General features: G+C 39.4%; 1 protein-coding gene across 7 annotated transcripts in view; it reads left to right on the top strand.

The window, feature by feature from the left end:
• The window catches only part of ABCB4 (ATP binding cassette subfamily B member 4), a 71952-nt gene extending 66043 nt beyond the window's left edge, over positions 1-5909 (top strand). For all 7 annotated transcript variants that reach the window (XM_038556687.1, XM_038556686.1, XM_038556684.1 and 4 more), the window contains 2 exons: positions 5094-5240; positions 5648-5909. In XM_038556687.1, coding sequence (XP_038412615.1) covers positions 5094-5240; positions 5648-5872 — 372 coding nt within the window. In that variant the 3' untranslated portion in view covers positions 5873-5909. The remainder of the gene's footprint in view (positions 1-5093; positions 5241-5647) is intronic.
• Positions 5910-15971: the final 10062 nt, after the last annotated feature.

Here is a 15971-nt window from a genome sequence, read left to right as displayed (position 1 = left end):
AGAAGACTTGTCTATGTAGTGGCACCAGGACCTTGAAGAAAAAACTGAACTGCATGAAACCAAGTTTTCCCTATTGCCAAATGAGAATATCAGGCATCATGTTTAGAGCTTATAAATGTAGTGAGAGGCCAATGAGGTGGTATTAATTGTAAGCACCATTTATCTCTGGTTGCAAACTGGTGGTTGTGGGCAGCATTCAGATCGCAGTCACATTTAATTTATCCATTATGGTACTTGTGTTTTTAACTATTTTATTTTGAGATAGTTAAACTTTCACATGCAGCTGTAAAGAACAGAGATTGTATGTCCCCTTCACCTAGTTTCCTGGTGCCATCTTGCCAAATGGTAGTACAATATCACCACCAGGATACTGACCTTGATCAGATTTACTGAACTTGATCTGATTACTGATCTTATTCACACCTCCAGTTTTACTTGTAGTCATTTGCATATATAGTTCTTTGCAGTGTTATTGCATGTGTAGACTCATGTACCCATCACCAGTCAGGATACGGAATGTTTCCCTTACCACTCAGATCCCTCATCTTGCCCTGCTACAATATACCCCTCTCCCTTTTGTCCTCATTCCACCCAACCTCTGGAAACTACTAAGTGTTCTCCATTTCAGTAATTTTCTTTTTTTTTTTTTTTTTTTTTTTTTTTTTTTTTAGATATTTGAAATACAACTTTATTCTGATTCTAAACGAAAAGGAATGGGAATGACAGTGACAAACGAGATTTCATTTCAGTAATTTTCTACTTGAAGATGTTATTATTAAGCACACATACAGTATATAACCTTTTGAGGTTAGCTTTTTCCACTTACCATAATTCCTTGAAGTTTTTTTTCTTAAAAGATCTTATTTATTTATTCATGAGAGACAGAGGGAGAGAGAGAGAGAGAGAGAGAGAGAGAGAGAGAGAGAGAGAAGCAGAGACATAGGCATAGGGAGAAGCAGGCTCCCTGTGGGGAGCCTGATATGAGACTTGATCCCAGGATCCCGGGATCACAACCTGAGCCAAAGGCAGACCTCCAACTACTGAGCCACCCAGGCATCCCTGAAATTCTTGTTTCTATAGTTGGCTCTTTTTTACTTCTTTAGTGGTATTATTTTTAGTAGGATGACTAAGATTGGATGATATGGATGTACCATTATTTGGGTAACCACTCACCTTTTGAAGTGTATCTAGGCTATTTCTAGTTTTTTGGCTGTTAAAAGTAAAGCTGCTGTAAACATTTGTGTACAGGTTTTATTTTTTTAATATTTTATTTGAGAGAGAGAGAGAGAGCACATGTGATATAGAGCATGAACAAGGGAGAGGGATAGAGGGAGGAGAAGTAGACTCCCCACTGAGCAGGGAGCCTAATGCCTGGCTTGATCCCAGGGTTCTGGAATCATGATCTGAGCCAAAGGCAGATGCTTAATGGACTGAGCCACCAGGTGCCCTGTGTATAGGTTTTAGTGTGAACCTGAGTTCTTATTTCTCTGGGATGAATACCCACAAGTGCAATTGCTCTGGGCCTTGTGGTAATTGAAGAATGGCTGTGCCATCTTACATTCCTACCAGTAGGTATGAATGACACTTTCTCTGCCTCTTTGCCAACATTTGCTGTTGTCATTCAGACAGACGTGCAGTAAAGTTCATTGTTGTGGATTTCTTAATGGCAAATGATGTTGGTATTTTTAGAGAGCACAAGCTTGTATGAGCAGGGGCAGGGCAGGGGTAGAAGGAGCGGGAGAGAGAATCTGAAGCAGGATCCATGTTCTGCTTGTTTTTTGTCCACTTTCTGATTTTTCTCTAAATGTTGAATTTTGAGATATATATATATATATATATATATATAGATCAGTCCTTTGTTAGATATATAGTTTGCAAATACTTTGTCTCAGTTGATAGCTTGTTTTTTTATCCTTTAACCAGGTCATATGCAGAGCCAAACTTTTTAATGTTGATAAGGTTCAATATAATTGAATTTACTAACCACAGTTACGACAGAGTCCAAAGAGTGCAGTAACCTCCTTATCATGGTGATTAATTGTTCTCTTCTGAAGATCTACTGTGTTGTCTAATTGAACAATTCAAGTAGAGCGTCCCAGAAAAAAACCACTTGGACTCCCGCTCTGGAGTCTAGCTGGCGGCTCCGAGCCCTGCCAGGGGCCCCGACTCGGCCTGCCTCGGCGTCCCCTGAGAGGCCTGAATTCTGCTCGCAGCTTCATTACCACTGGGCTGGAAACATCCTTGGGTTGAGTGTTTTGTTTGGGAGTTATTTCACGAGGGCCTTTTGAACAGTAGTGTCCCAATGAAGTACTAGATATTATTTATGTAAGAATGAGCTTTTTGTTTTTTTTTAAACAATATCCTTTCAAAATTTCTAACTACTTTGTAACTGCATGACTTAACCTGGTGATAAAAGCAGTTATTAAAAGTCTACCTTTTCCAAAAAAAAAAATCTCTTTTGAGAGATTTTGATTTTATTGTTTCTATGGTTCTTCAGCTGGGCACTTGTACATAAAAACATTCAGGTTTCCCTCTTAAAACACTACTTTTAATTTTCACAAAAATGTTGCACAGAATTCGTCTTGCATAGGTAACTTCAGCCTACAACTTGAACACTTATAATCCAAAATATTAACATTCTTCATATAGGGAGAAAAAAGCACTACTCGTGGTTTAAAATAACAGAAGTCTGTCATAACTCAGTATCATAATTGTAAGAATTTGAATATATTCTAAATCAAATCATATCCCATGGAATTTTACCACACGCAATAAAGCCTGACATATCCTTTTATAGACTACTTTTGGTATCAAATATAAGAACTCGTTGCCTAGTCCTAGTTCCTAAAGAATTTCTCCATTTTTTTTCCTTAAAGTTTTAGGATTTTACATTTTAGTCCCTGATCCATTCTAAGTTCATTTTTTGTGCAAGGTTTTTATTTCTTGTTTCATTTTATTCCTTTGGTGGGGGCATATACTCTCCAATTTCCATGGTCCCTAACTCTCCCTTGTTAGCTTCTTATAGCTGCTATGTCTGTAGCCAAAGTGCAGTGAAGTTAATATGGATTTGAAAAGTAAGGAAAAGTTCAGTGAAATTTTTCTTTAGTAGTTGGTAAAGGTTAGTCCAGCAAAGATTATTTGAAACTGCTAAAAGTGATGGCAGGGATCATTGATCTTGTGGTATTCATTTAGCATCTAAGGTTCCACTGAATCAGGAAATGAATCTTAACTTGTACTGCTGTATTCTGCTGTAATTAGCAGTCACACATTCAACCCCTTCATGTTGGGTAGCCTTACCCTTAACAGGGAGTCATTGACCTCAGTCAAGGATAGGATTTGATTAATAGGAAAACTTAAAGGCTTCGGCTCTTTACTTATATTGGACTTTAGCAGACTGATTCACATTACTGCATAAGTCCTATGGTAGTTTTTTGGGCTTCTATTCATTCTATACTTTTTTGGCCTAGAATGTTCTTTCTCATGATCCTGTTTCTCAAATTCTGTACAAAGGTGTCTTTTCTTTTCTTTTTTTTTAAATAATAAATTTATGTTTTATTGGTGTTCAATTTGCCAACAAACAGAATAACACCCAGTGCTCATCCTGTCAAGTGCCTCCCTCAGTGCCCGTCACCCATTCACCCCACCCCCCGCCCTCCTCCCCTTCCACCACCCCTAGTTCATTTCCCAGAGTTAGGAGTCTTCATGTTCTGTCTCCCTTTCTGGTATTTCCTACCCATTTCTTCTCCCTTCCCCTCTATTCCCTTTCACTATTATTTATATTCCCCAAATAAATGAGAACATATAATGTTTGTCCTTTTCTGATTGACTTACTTCACTGAGCATAATACCCTCCAGTTCCATCCACATTGAAGCAAATGGTGGGTATCTGTCATTTCTAATGGCTGAGGAATATTCCATTGTATACATAAACCACATCTTTATCCATTCATCTGTCGAAGGACACTGAGGCTTCTTCCACAGTTTGGCTATTGTGGACATTGCTGCTATAAACATCGGGGTGCAGGTGTCCCGGTGTTTCACTGTATCTGTATCTTTGGGGTAAATCTCCAGCAGTACAATTGCTGGGTCATAGGGCAGGTCTATTTTTAACTCTTTGAGGAACCTCCATACAGTTTTCCAGAGTGGCTGCACCAGTTCACATTCCCACCAACAGTGTAAGAGGGTTCCCCTTTCTCCACATCCTCTCCAACATTTGTGGTTTCCTGTCTTGTTAATTTTCCCCATTCTCACTGGTGTGAGGTGGTATCTCATTGTGGTTTTGATTTGTATTTCCCTGATGGCAAGTGATGCAGAGCATTTTCTCATGTGCGTGTTGGCCATGTCTATGTCTTCCTCTGTGAGATTTCTGTTCATGTCTTTTGCCCATTTCATGATTGGATTGTTTGTTTCTTTGCTGTTGAGTTTAATAAGTTCTTTATAGATCTTGGAAACTAGCAAAGGTATCTTTTCTTTCGTACATTTCTCCTTTGTTTCTACCTTATCTCCATAATTTCTCTTTGCTTCTTCTGATCTTTCATAGCATGTTGAATATACTACTAATTTGGTACCTACTGGACCTTACATTGAATGTTGCACATCCAGTCTTTCTCCTTGAATTATAAATTTCTTCAGGGCAGGAATTCTTGTATTTCTCCATTTTTGTATTTCTTACAGTTTTTAGTGTAACAGCTATTCAGTACTTATGAAGGAATGAGTTTAATGAAAGAGAATAAACTAGGCTCCATGTAGGTCCTATGATTATCTCAATTAAATTATTTCTATCTAATCTTTTGAGGATGCCAAAGATCAATTGGCATCATGAGAATGATAGGAATTCCAGAATTCAGTGCTCAAATTTCTGTTGCAGAATACCACTAAGAACTAAGTTTGATTCTGAAAATGATTATTGTATTACCTGGAAAAAATATTAAATGGATCACTATGTGGCTGTTATAGTAACTTTTGTTTCTAAATGCTTTTTCCTATATAAGTAGAACTGTCAAATATTAAGAAATACACATTTATTCAGTATACTATTAGTCCTATACCAAGTCATGAGGACTTGTTTAACTTAACTAATGGCTAACTTGCAGAAATATGAAACAAGAGTGGGAGATAAGGGAACTCAGCTCTCAGGAGGTCAAAAACAGAGGATTGCTATCGCTCGAGCCCTCATCAGACAACCTCAAATCCTATTGTTGGATGAAGCTACATCAGCTCTGGATACTGAAAGTGAAAAGGTGGGGTCTTTCCACTCTTGTTCCATTTAATTTGTACAACAGAAGTTTTTTGGTACTGTCAACCATGAAAAAAATTGAAATTTTCTGTTTATTTTGGAGTTAAACTTTTCCTATTCTAGTATTTTCCAAATTTTGTAAAATATTACTAATTTCATAAACTAATAAAAGCATTCAGAAGAAAGCTGCATACCTCCATATTTTTAGCACATTAACTAATAATGAAAACTAGAAAATAAAATAACAAAAGGGAACTAGTAAGATGGATTGTGGACAGAAAATTTAGATACTTGTGATTTAGTGTGAGAATTCATTTTTATAATAGGAACTAACTGTAGACTATAATGCTATTTATGTAAACACATGCAAAATAAAAGGTAACATTTTTTTCTGTGATGATTTATCTTTAGATTGTCCAAGAAGCCCTGGACAAAGCACGAGAAGGCCGGACCTGTATCGTGATTGCCCACCGCCTGTCCACCATCCAGAATGCAGACATAATAGTGGTGTTTCAGAATGGCAAAGTCAAGGAGCATGGCACGCATCAACAGCTGCTGGCTCAGAAAGGCATCTATTTTTCCATGGTCAGTGTCCAGACTGGAACACAGAACTTAGGAACTCTTGCTATATCTTAAAAATAAATACAAAATAAAACTTTTTTTCTGACTTAAACTAGAAAGCATCTTTCACAAATCATCAAAAACTACAGGTTTATCTTATTCTATATCAATATAGAATATCCCATTTGGTGTTGATAAGATAGCATCTGAAATTTAAGAGTAAAAAGTGATACCTGTCTTGTTGAGGTATAAAAACAGCAGCCTACCTCTTGAATTGGAAATGTAAAGAGAAAGGAAAGTTGAGATATATTAAAGCTGTAGAACTAACAAATCAGAGACAGGTAAACTTCTTCTGGTCCTGAAATAGTTGGGTAGATGACAGATTGGTGGGGAGTAATTTTCACAAGAACAAAGGAAAACTATATTGTTTCATTGCCTACTCTTTCCCTTGCTGACTTTTCAAAATAATTTTTGGGGAATGGAGGTTTTTTGTTTTGTTTTCATTTGTTTTTATTGGAGTTCGATTTGCCAACATATAGTATAATGCCCAGTGCTCATCCTGTCAAGTGCCCTCCTCAGTGCCTGTCACCCAGTTACCCCAACCCCCCACCCACCTCCCCTTCCACAACCCTTTGTTTCCCAGAGTTAGGAGTCTCTCATGGTTTGTCTCCCTCTCTAATTTTTCTCACTCAGCTCCCGTCCTTTCTCTTATAATCCCTTTCACTATTTCTTATATTCCCTATATGAGTGAAACCATATGATGTTTGTCCTTCTCCGACTGACTTATTTCACTCAGCATAATACCCTCTAGTTCCATCCACATTGAAGCAAATGGTGGGTATTTGTCCTTTCTGATGGCTGAGGAATATTCCATTGTATACATAGACCACATCTTCTTTATCCATTCATCCGTCAAAGGACATCAAGGCTTCTTCCACAGTTTGGCTATTGTGGATATTGCTGCTATGAACATTGGGGTGCAGGTGTCTCGGTCTTTCACTGCATCTGTATCTTTGGGGTAAATACCCAGTAGTGCAATTGCTGTGTCCTGGGGTAGCTCTATTTTTAACTGTTTGAGGAACCTCCACACAGTTTTCCAGAGTGGCTGCACCAGTTCACATTCCCATCAACAGTGCAAGAGGTTCCCCTTTCTCACATTCTCTCCAACATTTGTTGTTTCCTATCTTAATTTTCACCATTCTCACTGGTATGAGGTGGTATCTCATTGTGCGTGTGTGTGTTTTTTAAAAGATTTTATTTATTTATTAATGAGAGACACTGAGAAAGGCAGAGACACACAGGCAGAAGGAGAAGCAGGCTCCATGCAGGGAGCCTGTTGTGGGACTCGATCCTGGGACGCTGGGACCACACCTGGAGCCATCCAGGTGCCCCCTCATTGTAGTTTTGATTTGTATTTCCCTGATGGCAAGTGATGTGGAGTATTTTCTCATGTGCTTGTTGGCCATGTCTATGTCTTCTTTGGAGAAATTTCTGTTCATCTGCCCACTTCATGATTTGATTTTTTATTTCTTGGGTGTTGAGTTTGATAAGATTTTTTATAGATCTTGGATACTAGCGCTTTATCTGAGATGTCATTTGCAAATATCTTCCCCCATTCTGTGGTTGTCTTTTAGTTTTGTTGACTGTTTCTTTTGCTGTGCAGAAGCTTTTTATCCTGATTAAGTCCCAGCAGTTCATTTTTGCTTTTGTTTCCTTTGCCTTCATAGATGTATCTTGCAAGAAGTTGCTGTGGCCAAGTTCAAAAAAGGTTATTGCCTCTGTTCTCCTCTAGGATTTTGATGGAATCTTGTCTCACATTTAGATCTTTCATCCATTTTGAGTTTATCTTTGTGTATGGAGCAAGAGAGTGGTCTAGTTTCATTCTTCTGCATGTGGATGTCCAATTTTCCCAGCACCATTTATTAGAGACTGTCCTTTTTTCCAGTGGATAGTCTTTCCTGCTTTGTCAAATATTAGTTGACCATAATGTTGAGGGCCCATTTCTGGGTTCTCTATTCTGTTCCATTGATCTATGTGTCTGTTTTTGGGTCAGTACCACACTGTCTTGATGATCACAGCTTTATAATACAGCCTGAAATCTGGCATTGTGATGCTCCCTGGCATTGGCTTTCTTTTCCAATACTGCCCTGGCTATTCAGGGTCTTTTCTGATTCCATACAAATATTATTTGTTCCAACTCTGTGAAGAAAGACCATGGTATTTTGATAGGGATTGCATTAAATGCGTAAGTGGCCCTGGGTAGCATTGACATTTTCACAATATTAATTCTTCCAATCCATGAGCATGGAATATTTTTCCATCTCTTTGTGTCTTCCTCAATTTCTTTCACAAGTGTTCTGTAGTTTTTAGGGTATAGATCCTTTACCTCTTTGGTTAGGTTTATTCCTAGGTAGGTATCTTATCCTTTTGGGTGCAATTGTAAATGGGATTGACTTCTTAATTTCTTTAATTTCTCTTTCTTCAGTCTCATTGTTAGTGAATGCCACTGACTTCTCGGCATTGATTTTGTATCCTGCCACACTGCTGAATTGCTGTATGAGTTCTAGCAATCTTGGGGTGGAGTTGTTTGGTTTTTCTATGTACAGTATCTTGTCATCTGCGAGGAGGGAGAGTTTGACTTCTTTGCCAATTTGAATGCCTTTTATTTCTTCTTGTTGTCTGATTGCTGAGGCTAGGACTTCTAGTACTATGTTGAATAGTAGTGGTGAGAGTAGACATCCCTGTTGTGTTCCTGATCTTAGGGGGAAGGCTCTAGTTTTTTTTCCATTGAGAATGATATTTGGTGTGGGTTTTTCATAAGTGGCTTTTAAGATGCTGAGGAATGTTCCCTCTATCCCAACACTCTGAAGAGTTTTGACCAGGAATGGATGCTGTATGTTGTCAAATGCTTTCTCTGCTTCTGTTGAGAGGATTGTATGGTTCTGCTTTTTCTTTTATTGATATAATCTATCATGTTGTTTTATGAGTGTTAAACCAACCCTGCATCCTGGGGATAAATCCCACTTGGTCATGGTGAATAATCCTCATAATGTACTGTTGGATCCTGTTGGCTAGTATCTTGTTGAGAATTTTTGCATCCGAGTTCGTCAGGGATATTGGTCTATAACTTTCCTTTTAGATGGAGTATTTGTCTGGTTTTGGAATCAAAATAATGCTGGCCTCATAAAACAAGTTTGGAAGTATTCCCTCCCTTTCTATCTTTCAAAACAGCTTTAGTAGAATAGTGTATTATTTCTTTAAATGTTTGATAGAATTCCCCTGGGAAGCCATCTGGCCCTGAACTTTAGTGTCTTGGGAAGTTTTTGTTTTGTTTTGTTTGTTTTTTTTTTAATTTTTATTTATTTGTGATAGTCACAGAGAGAGAGAGAGAGAGAGAGAGAGAGGCAGAGACACAGGCAGACGGAGAAGCAGGCTCCATGTACCGGGAGCCCGACGTGGGATTCGATCCCGGGTCTCCAGGATCGCGCCCTGGGCCAAAGGCAGGTGCCAAACCGCTGCACCACTCAGGGATCCCCGTCTTGGGAAGTTTTTGATGACTGCTTCAATATCCTCGCTGGTTATTGGCCTGTTCAGGTTTTCTGTTTCTTCCTGCTCCAGTTTTGGTAATTTACGGTTTTCCAGAAATACGTCCATTTCTTCTAGATTGCCTAATTTGTTGGCATATAGCTGCTCATAATACATTTTTAAAATTGTTTGTATTTCTTTGATATTGGTTGTGATCTCTCCTCTTTCATTCATGATTTTATTAATTTGAGTCCTTTTTCATTTTAGTAAGGCTGGCTAGGGGTTTTCTATCCTATTAATTCAAAGAACCAGCTCCTGGTTTTGTTGATCTGTTCTACAGTTCTTCTAGTCACTATTTCATTGAGTTCTGCTCAAATCTTAGCTCTCCTCTTCTGCTTGGTGTAGGTTTTACTTGCTGTCCTTTCTCCAGTTCCTTTAGGTGCGAGGTTAGCTTGTTTCTTGGTGTTTCCAATTTTTTGAGGGAGGCTTGTATTGCGATGTGTTTCCGTCTTAGGATCACTTTTGCTATATGCCAAAGATTTTGAATTGTTGTATCTTCATTTTCATTAGTTTCCATGAATCTTTTTAATTCTTCTCTAAGTTCCTGGTTGACCCATTCATCTATTAGTAGGATACTCTTTAACCAACATGTGTTTGAGTTTCTTCCAAATATCTTCTTGTGATTAAGTTCTAGTTTCAAGGCATTGTGGTCTGAAAATATGCAGGGGACAATCCCAATCTTTTGGTATCAGTTGAGACCTGTTTTGTGACCCAGTATGTGGTCTATTCTGGAGAAAGTTCCATATGCACTTGAGAAGAATCTGTATTCAGTTGTGTTCAGATGGAAAGTTCTGTATATATCTGTGAAATCTATTTGGTCCAATGTATCTTTTAAGGCCCTGTTTCTTTGGTGATGTTCTGCTTAGAAGATCTGTCATTTGCTGAAACTGTCATGTTGAAGTGTCCTACTATTAGTGTATTATTATCTAAGTATGTCTTTACTTTGGCTATTAATTGATTTACTTGGCCACTCCCACATTAGGGGCACAAATATTCATGATTGTTAGCTCTTCTTGTTGGATAGATCGTTTAAGTAAGAAATAGTGTCCTTCTTCATCTCTTACTATAGTCTTTGGGATAAACTTTAATTTATCTGATGTGAGGATTGTTACTCCAGCTTTATTTTGAGGGCCATTTGAATGGTAAATGGTTCTCCACCTCTTCATTTTTAGGCTGGAGGTGTCTTTAGGTCTAAAATGAGTCTCTTTTAGACAGCAAACAGATGGGTCTTGCTTTGGTATGCAGTCTGATACCTTGTGTCTTTTGATGGGATCATTTAGCCCATTCACATTCAGAGTAACTATTGAAAGATAGGAGTGTAGTATCATTATATTATTCAGTCCCTGTTTTTGTGAATTATTTCTTTGGGCTTCTTGTCTCTTTTACAGGGTCCCCCTTAATATTTTTTTGCAGAGCTGGCTTCATGGTCATATTCTTTCAGTTTCTGCCTATCTTGGAAGCTCTTTATCTCTCCTTCTATTCTGAATGAGAGCCTTGCTGGATAAAGTATTCTTGGCTGCATGTTCTTCTCATTTAGGACCCTGAATATATCCTGGCAGCCCTTTCTGGCCTGCCAGCTGTCTGTGGAGAGGTCTGCTGTTAATCTGCATTTTCTCCCCATATAAGTTAAGAATCTCTTGTCTCTCAAGTTGCTTTAAGAATTTTCTCTTTATCTTTGAAATTTGCAAGTTTGAGGTGTTGAATGGTTTTTATTGATTTTTTTTTTTTTTTTTGAAAGGGGTCCTCTATCTCTTGGATCTGAATGCCTGTTTCCTTCCCCAGATTAGGGAAGTTCTCAGCTATGACTTGTTCAAATATACTTTGTGGTCCTCTCTCTCTCTCTCTCTCTCTCTCTTCTGAATTGCAATTTGATGTATATTCTTCCTTCTCAAGCAATCCTTTATTTCCCTAAGCCTTTCCTTGTGAGCTCTTAATTTTCTTTTTTCCTCAGCTTTTCTCCTTACCATCAACTTGTCTTCTGTGTCATTCACTCTCTTCCACCTCATTAACCCTAGCAGTTAGATCATCCAGTTTGGATTGCATCTTGGTTAAAGTATTTTTAATTTCGGCCTGATTAGAGACTTCGTTACTGCAGAATTGAGATCTAGAGTCTTTTATGCTTTTTAACTTTAGAATTGTACTTTAGAATTGAATTTCTGACGTCCTATTGTAATCCAAACTCTGTAACTCTGTGGCAGAGAGTACTGTTTCCATTTCTATCTTTTGTGGTGAGTTCTTCCTTCTAGTCATTTTGCTTAGTGCAGACTGGCTGTATGAGTGAGCTGAGTCAAAAATATCAACCACAACCTAAGTAAAATACACCTAGATGATTCCAAAGAGGTCAGAGACCAGAGAATAAAAGAAAAAGAATAAAATAAAAGGACCACTAAAGCGAAAAACAAATTTTAAAACAAAGTAGTCAAAATAAAAAGCCAAAAACCAAGAACAAAGAGAAAAAGGAAAAAAAGGCCGGGGGGGGGGGGGGGGAGGATGGTAGTGGTGAAGAAGTGGTAGTGGAGAGAGAATGCAGTCTACCTGAGGGGGCCTAGAGGGAGATCCTCTTGGTTCTGAGTGTATTTTGTTCTGTATGTTAGAAGATGCTCAATCTCAATTTTATGTAAACCAGCAATACTTATATAAATCCCCAACATTGACCACAAAAACAAGATAGAAGGGGTAGAATGGGAAGGAAGAGAGAATCTCACAGAATGGACCAACACAGTATTCTACTTGGTTCTGGGTGTGTGTTGGTCATGTTTTAGAAGGTACTGACTTCCCCCATTGTAAAACAAAACGAGGCAGCAAAAAAAATAACTGTATCTCATGTATCTACCAAAATTAAATTGAATACGTTGAAGGGAATCCAGAAGTGAAAAATGTATCTAAGACATGTAATTGTAGAAATATGAAAGCCAAAAAGGAAAAAACTTAAAAAGGAGCTGGTAAAAATATTGTAGATAAGATGGGAAAAGAGAAAAACATTGGAAATTTTTAGTCTGAAAATATAAATGAGTCATAATGGGTGGCAGGGTGGTGGGGGAAGCACCCTCTAGTTTATATACTGTTTTCCCTGAATCCTGGAGCTTTCCGGTGCTGCTTGGTCAGTAAACTTGCTCTTCCCCTGTTCTTCTAGCAGTTCTTCTGGGGGAGGGATCTGCTGTGCTCATTCTCAGGTGTCTGTGCCTGAGGGGAGATGCCCCGGTGCTGGGCTCAGTGTGAGCCTTTTATTCTGTGAGGCCTCTGTTCCCTGGTGGCCCCTCCCCTCCCAGGCACAAGGTGAAACAAAGAGGAAAAACAACACTGGCAGCGGCCAGATTTCCTGTTCTGGAGTCGAGCTCCCCATGAGTAACTAACCGCAGTCTCCCAGTCCTCACTGGCCTAGATGCTCCTGGGGGCAGGCCCGGGTGCACTGATCTGCACAGCTTGGAGGGCGCCCAGTGGCAGGAGAGCTCTTGCTGTCCTGTGCCCTCCCTGCTTCCACCTGTCCCAGGGGGAGTGCAGGATCCCCGGCTTTGTCTGCTTGGGTGCCCTGGGACCCGGGGCCCAGAGCCGCTGGACCCACACTCCAGGGAACTGCCTCTCCTAAAGGGAACCGGGTACAGCCACCTCTGGCCAAAGCTGGCCCACCTGACTAGCTTCTCCCAAATGCCCCGGAGGGCTCCGGCCTCCAGCCCTTTACTGATATCAGACTGCGGTTTGCCCTGAGCTTTCCTCTGGGTTTCTCCTCTTATAGTGACTCCCGGAGACTGGAGGCTTCACTGCCGCTCCTGTGAGTCTGCCCGATTTCCCTGCTAAGCACTTTTCTGTCAGGGAAAACTCTGGCGCAGATTTTTAAAGTTCCTGCTTCTCCAGGGCTGGGCTTTCCTGCCCCATTTGTTCTTGCCGCTCAGCTTTAGCCCCTCTCCTTGTGGTGTCCCTCCCCCACCTTGTATCTTTTTTTTTTTTTCCTACCTTCCTACCTTGTTAGAAGTGAAAATTTTTCTCTCTGTAGCATTCCAGCTGTTCTCTCATTAAACCTCAGGTCAAATTTATAGGTGTTCAGGATGTTTTCAGAGTTATCTAGGTAAGTCTGTGGGGCCAGGAGAGTTGAGGACCCCTACTCTTCCATCTTGCCCCTCCCTTCAGGATTGTTTTTTTTTTTTTAATTTTTATTTATTTATGATAGTTACAGAGAGAGAGAGAGGCAGAGACACAGAGGGAGAAGCAGGCTCCATGCACCGGGAGCCCGACGTGGGATTCGATCCCGGGTCTCCAGGATTGCACCCTGGGCCAAAGGCAGGCGCCAAACCGCTGCGCCACCCAGGATTGGATCCCCCTTCAGGATTGTTAAGTAAATGTAGTCCCAGCTTTATTATCAAAGTGCAAGAGGAAATGAGATGGCCCTTAGACAAGCTAACTTTACAGATATGTGTTCCATAAAGGAAAAAGAGAAAAAGCATACCATTGAGTATCTTTGAAAATTTTAATAAAACTTGCAATTATATCAACTGCAATTTGAAACACTGGAAATAACAATGAAATGCTGAGGCTCTCTAGCATCTCCATTACTTTTTATCAATAATCTTTAGAGCACAAAAAACTAGGCAACCTTCAGAGGCTAGCCACACTGAAATGTTTTTCCTTAATATTTTTTCCTTATTATTTACTGAAGCAATATCAATTCTCACCAGTATCACTGGTCCTTTAGGTCAGTTAACTACCCAAATTAATAAGTTCCTCCATCTATAACACCCCAGATCTTACCACACGTTTTCAAATGGAACCATGTGTACAGTAGACTAAATTTCAGATTAACCAAGAAAAGACTGGGACGAGGGGTACATTACCTCAGTGACTCAAAAGCCTCTGGAATTCTAACTCTATAGCACTGGGTAGAGGCCCAGAAATCTCTAAAAAGCATTCCAGGTGATTCTTAACTTCAGGCAGGTCAGAGAAACATGTTAAAGTATCACAGAACAGGTTTCTCTGTAGGAAGTGAACACTTTCTAAAATACCCAAGTCTTAGACCTTATTCAAGAACAACCAACCGGGGCAGGCCTGGGTGGCTCAGCGGTGTAGTGCTGCCTTCAGCCCAGGGGCTGATCCTGGAGACCCAGGATTGAGTCCCACACGGGCTTCCTGCATGGAGCCTACTTCTCCCTCTGCCTGTGTCTCTGCCTGTGTGTGTGTGTGTGTTGTCTCATGAATAAATAAAATATTTAAAAGAAAAAACCAACCAACCAAATGATGCTAAAAGCCATGGGCAGTATAGTCTATTAAATTGTACTAGTGAGGAAAAGGTCCACACCATAGAATGGGAAAAAGAAATCTGAACTGTCAGATGTATCAAATGCCACAGAAGCCAACTCAGTGTTTTCCAAAGAAACAATAAACCGGTCTTATCAAATGCAGATGTGAAAATTTTAAAATGTATACAACCAGTAAATACACTGTGATCTTGATGGAAAACATTGCTACAAAAATGACCCCCAGTAAGTCACAAAAAATGTGCCTACTTATTTACACTTAAAAAATGACTTGGCTGTTTATCAAGAGATGACACTTTTCCCTACTCCTTGAATCTAGGAATTTCCATTGCAATTTTTCACCAATAAAATGCAAAATAATTTCCTGTGACTTCAGAGCCTAGGCCTGAAGAGGCCTTGCAGATGCTACCGTTCTTTCTTGGAACACTCCCACTGCCAAGTACATAAATCAAGGCACTGAAGAATCAGCACATGGAGAGAGTCTCAGGCACCACATCTCCAGGCAGCAGGTAAGGCCACCTTCATGGCCTTCACCTATCATCTTGCTGAGCGCAGCTGTAGAAATAAACTACAGCAAGACTAGAACTAATCAACCAGATACAATCAACTGACACCCTCATGAGAAATAATACACTGAGTTAAGACAGTAAGTTTTGGGTGGTTTTTTTTACACAGCAATACGTAACTTAGATCAGAAAGCATAAGGTCAAATAAGAGTGGATTACTTAATCCAAACACCAAACAAGAAGCTATATGATTGAGAGCTTTATTTTAAATTTTGAATAGCAGGAAAAAAATCTGTAAAATCCTGAGAATTTGATTCAACATTCAATCTTAAAGTCACTAATTCTAATTTTAAATATAAGTGCTTTAATTTTATATTCACAAAACTAATTACAATATACTCTAATGAATTTTGTTAAGGCTTTTCTGTGTGTGTGTGTGTGTGTGTGTGTGTGTGTGTGTGTGTCAGAGTATAAACCTTCCTCTAATTCTTCTGTCCAACAGAATCTCTACTTTCAAATGACCACTTAATTGTAGTGGTCTTTCCCATCTAACATAGTAGGCTTGTATTCCTGTGGTGCATGTGGAAGGCAGTGATTTCAGGGAAGTTAACATCTACTCATGTATTCCATTCCCTTTGGCAAATAGGAAATGTTAGAGTGCCTGACAGACCCTATAATGATGTTCAGAGAGAGCATTTTATAACCTATATAGGCAACCAACAAAAATGTAAGTTAGAGTAAGACTTGCATTATTAAAATTTAGAGATTTGCATTGTTGAGGCTTATCTTCAACTTTTTCATAGTTCTACATTTAATATCTGCACTGCTACTGCATCA

Source organism: Canis lupus, chromosome 14 (assembly GCF_011100685.1).
Source record: "Canis lupus familiaris isolate Mischka breed German Shepherd chromosome 14, alternate assembly UU_Cfam_GSD_1.0, whole genome shotgun sequence".
NCBI lineage: Eukaryota > Metazoa > Chordata > Mammalia > Carnivora > Canidae > Canis > Canis lupus.
The sequence above is the reverse complement of the archived record's forward strand: the minus strand, read 5'-3'. Positions and strand labels throughout refer to the sequence as shown.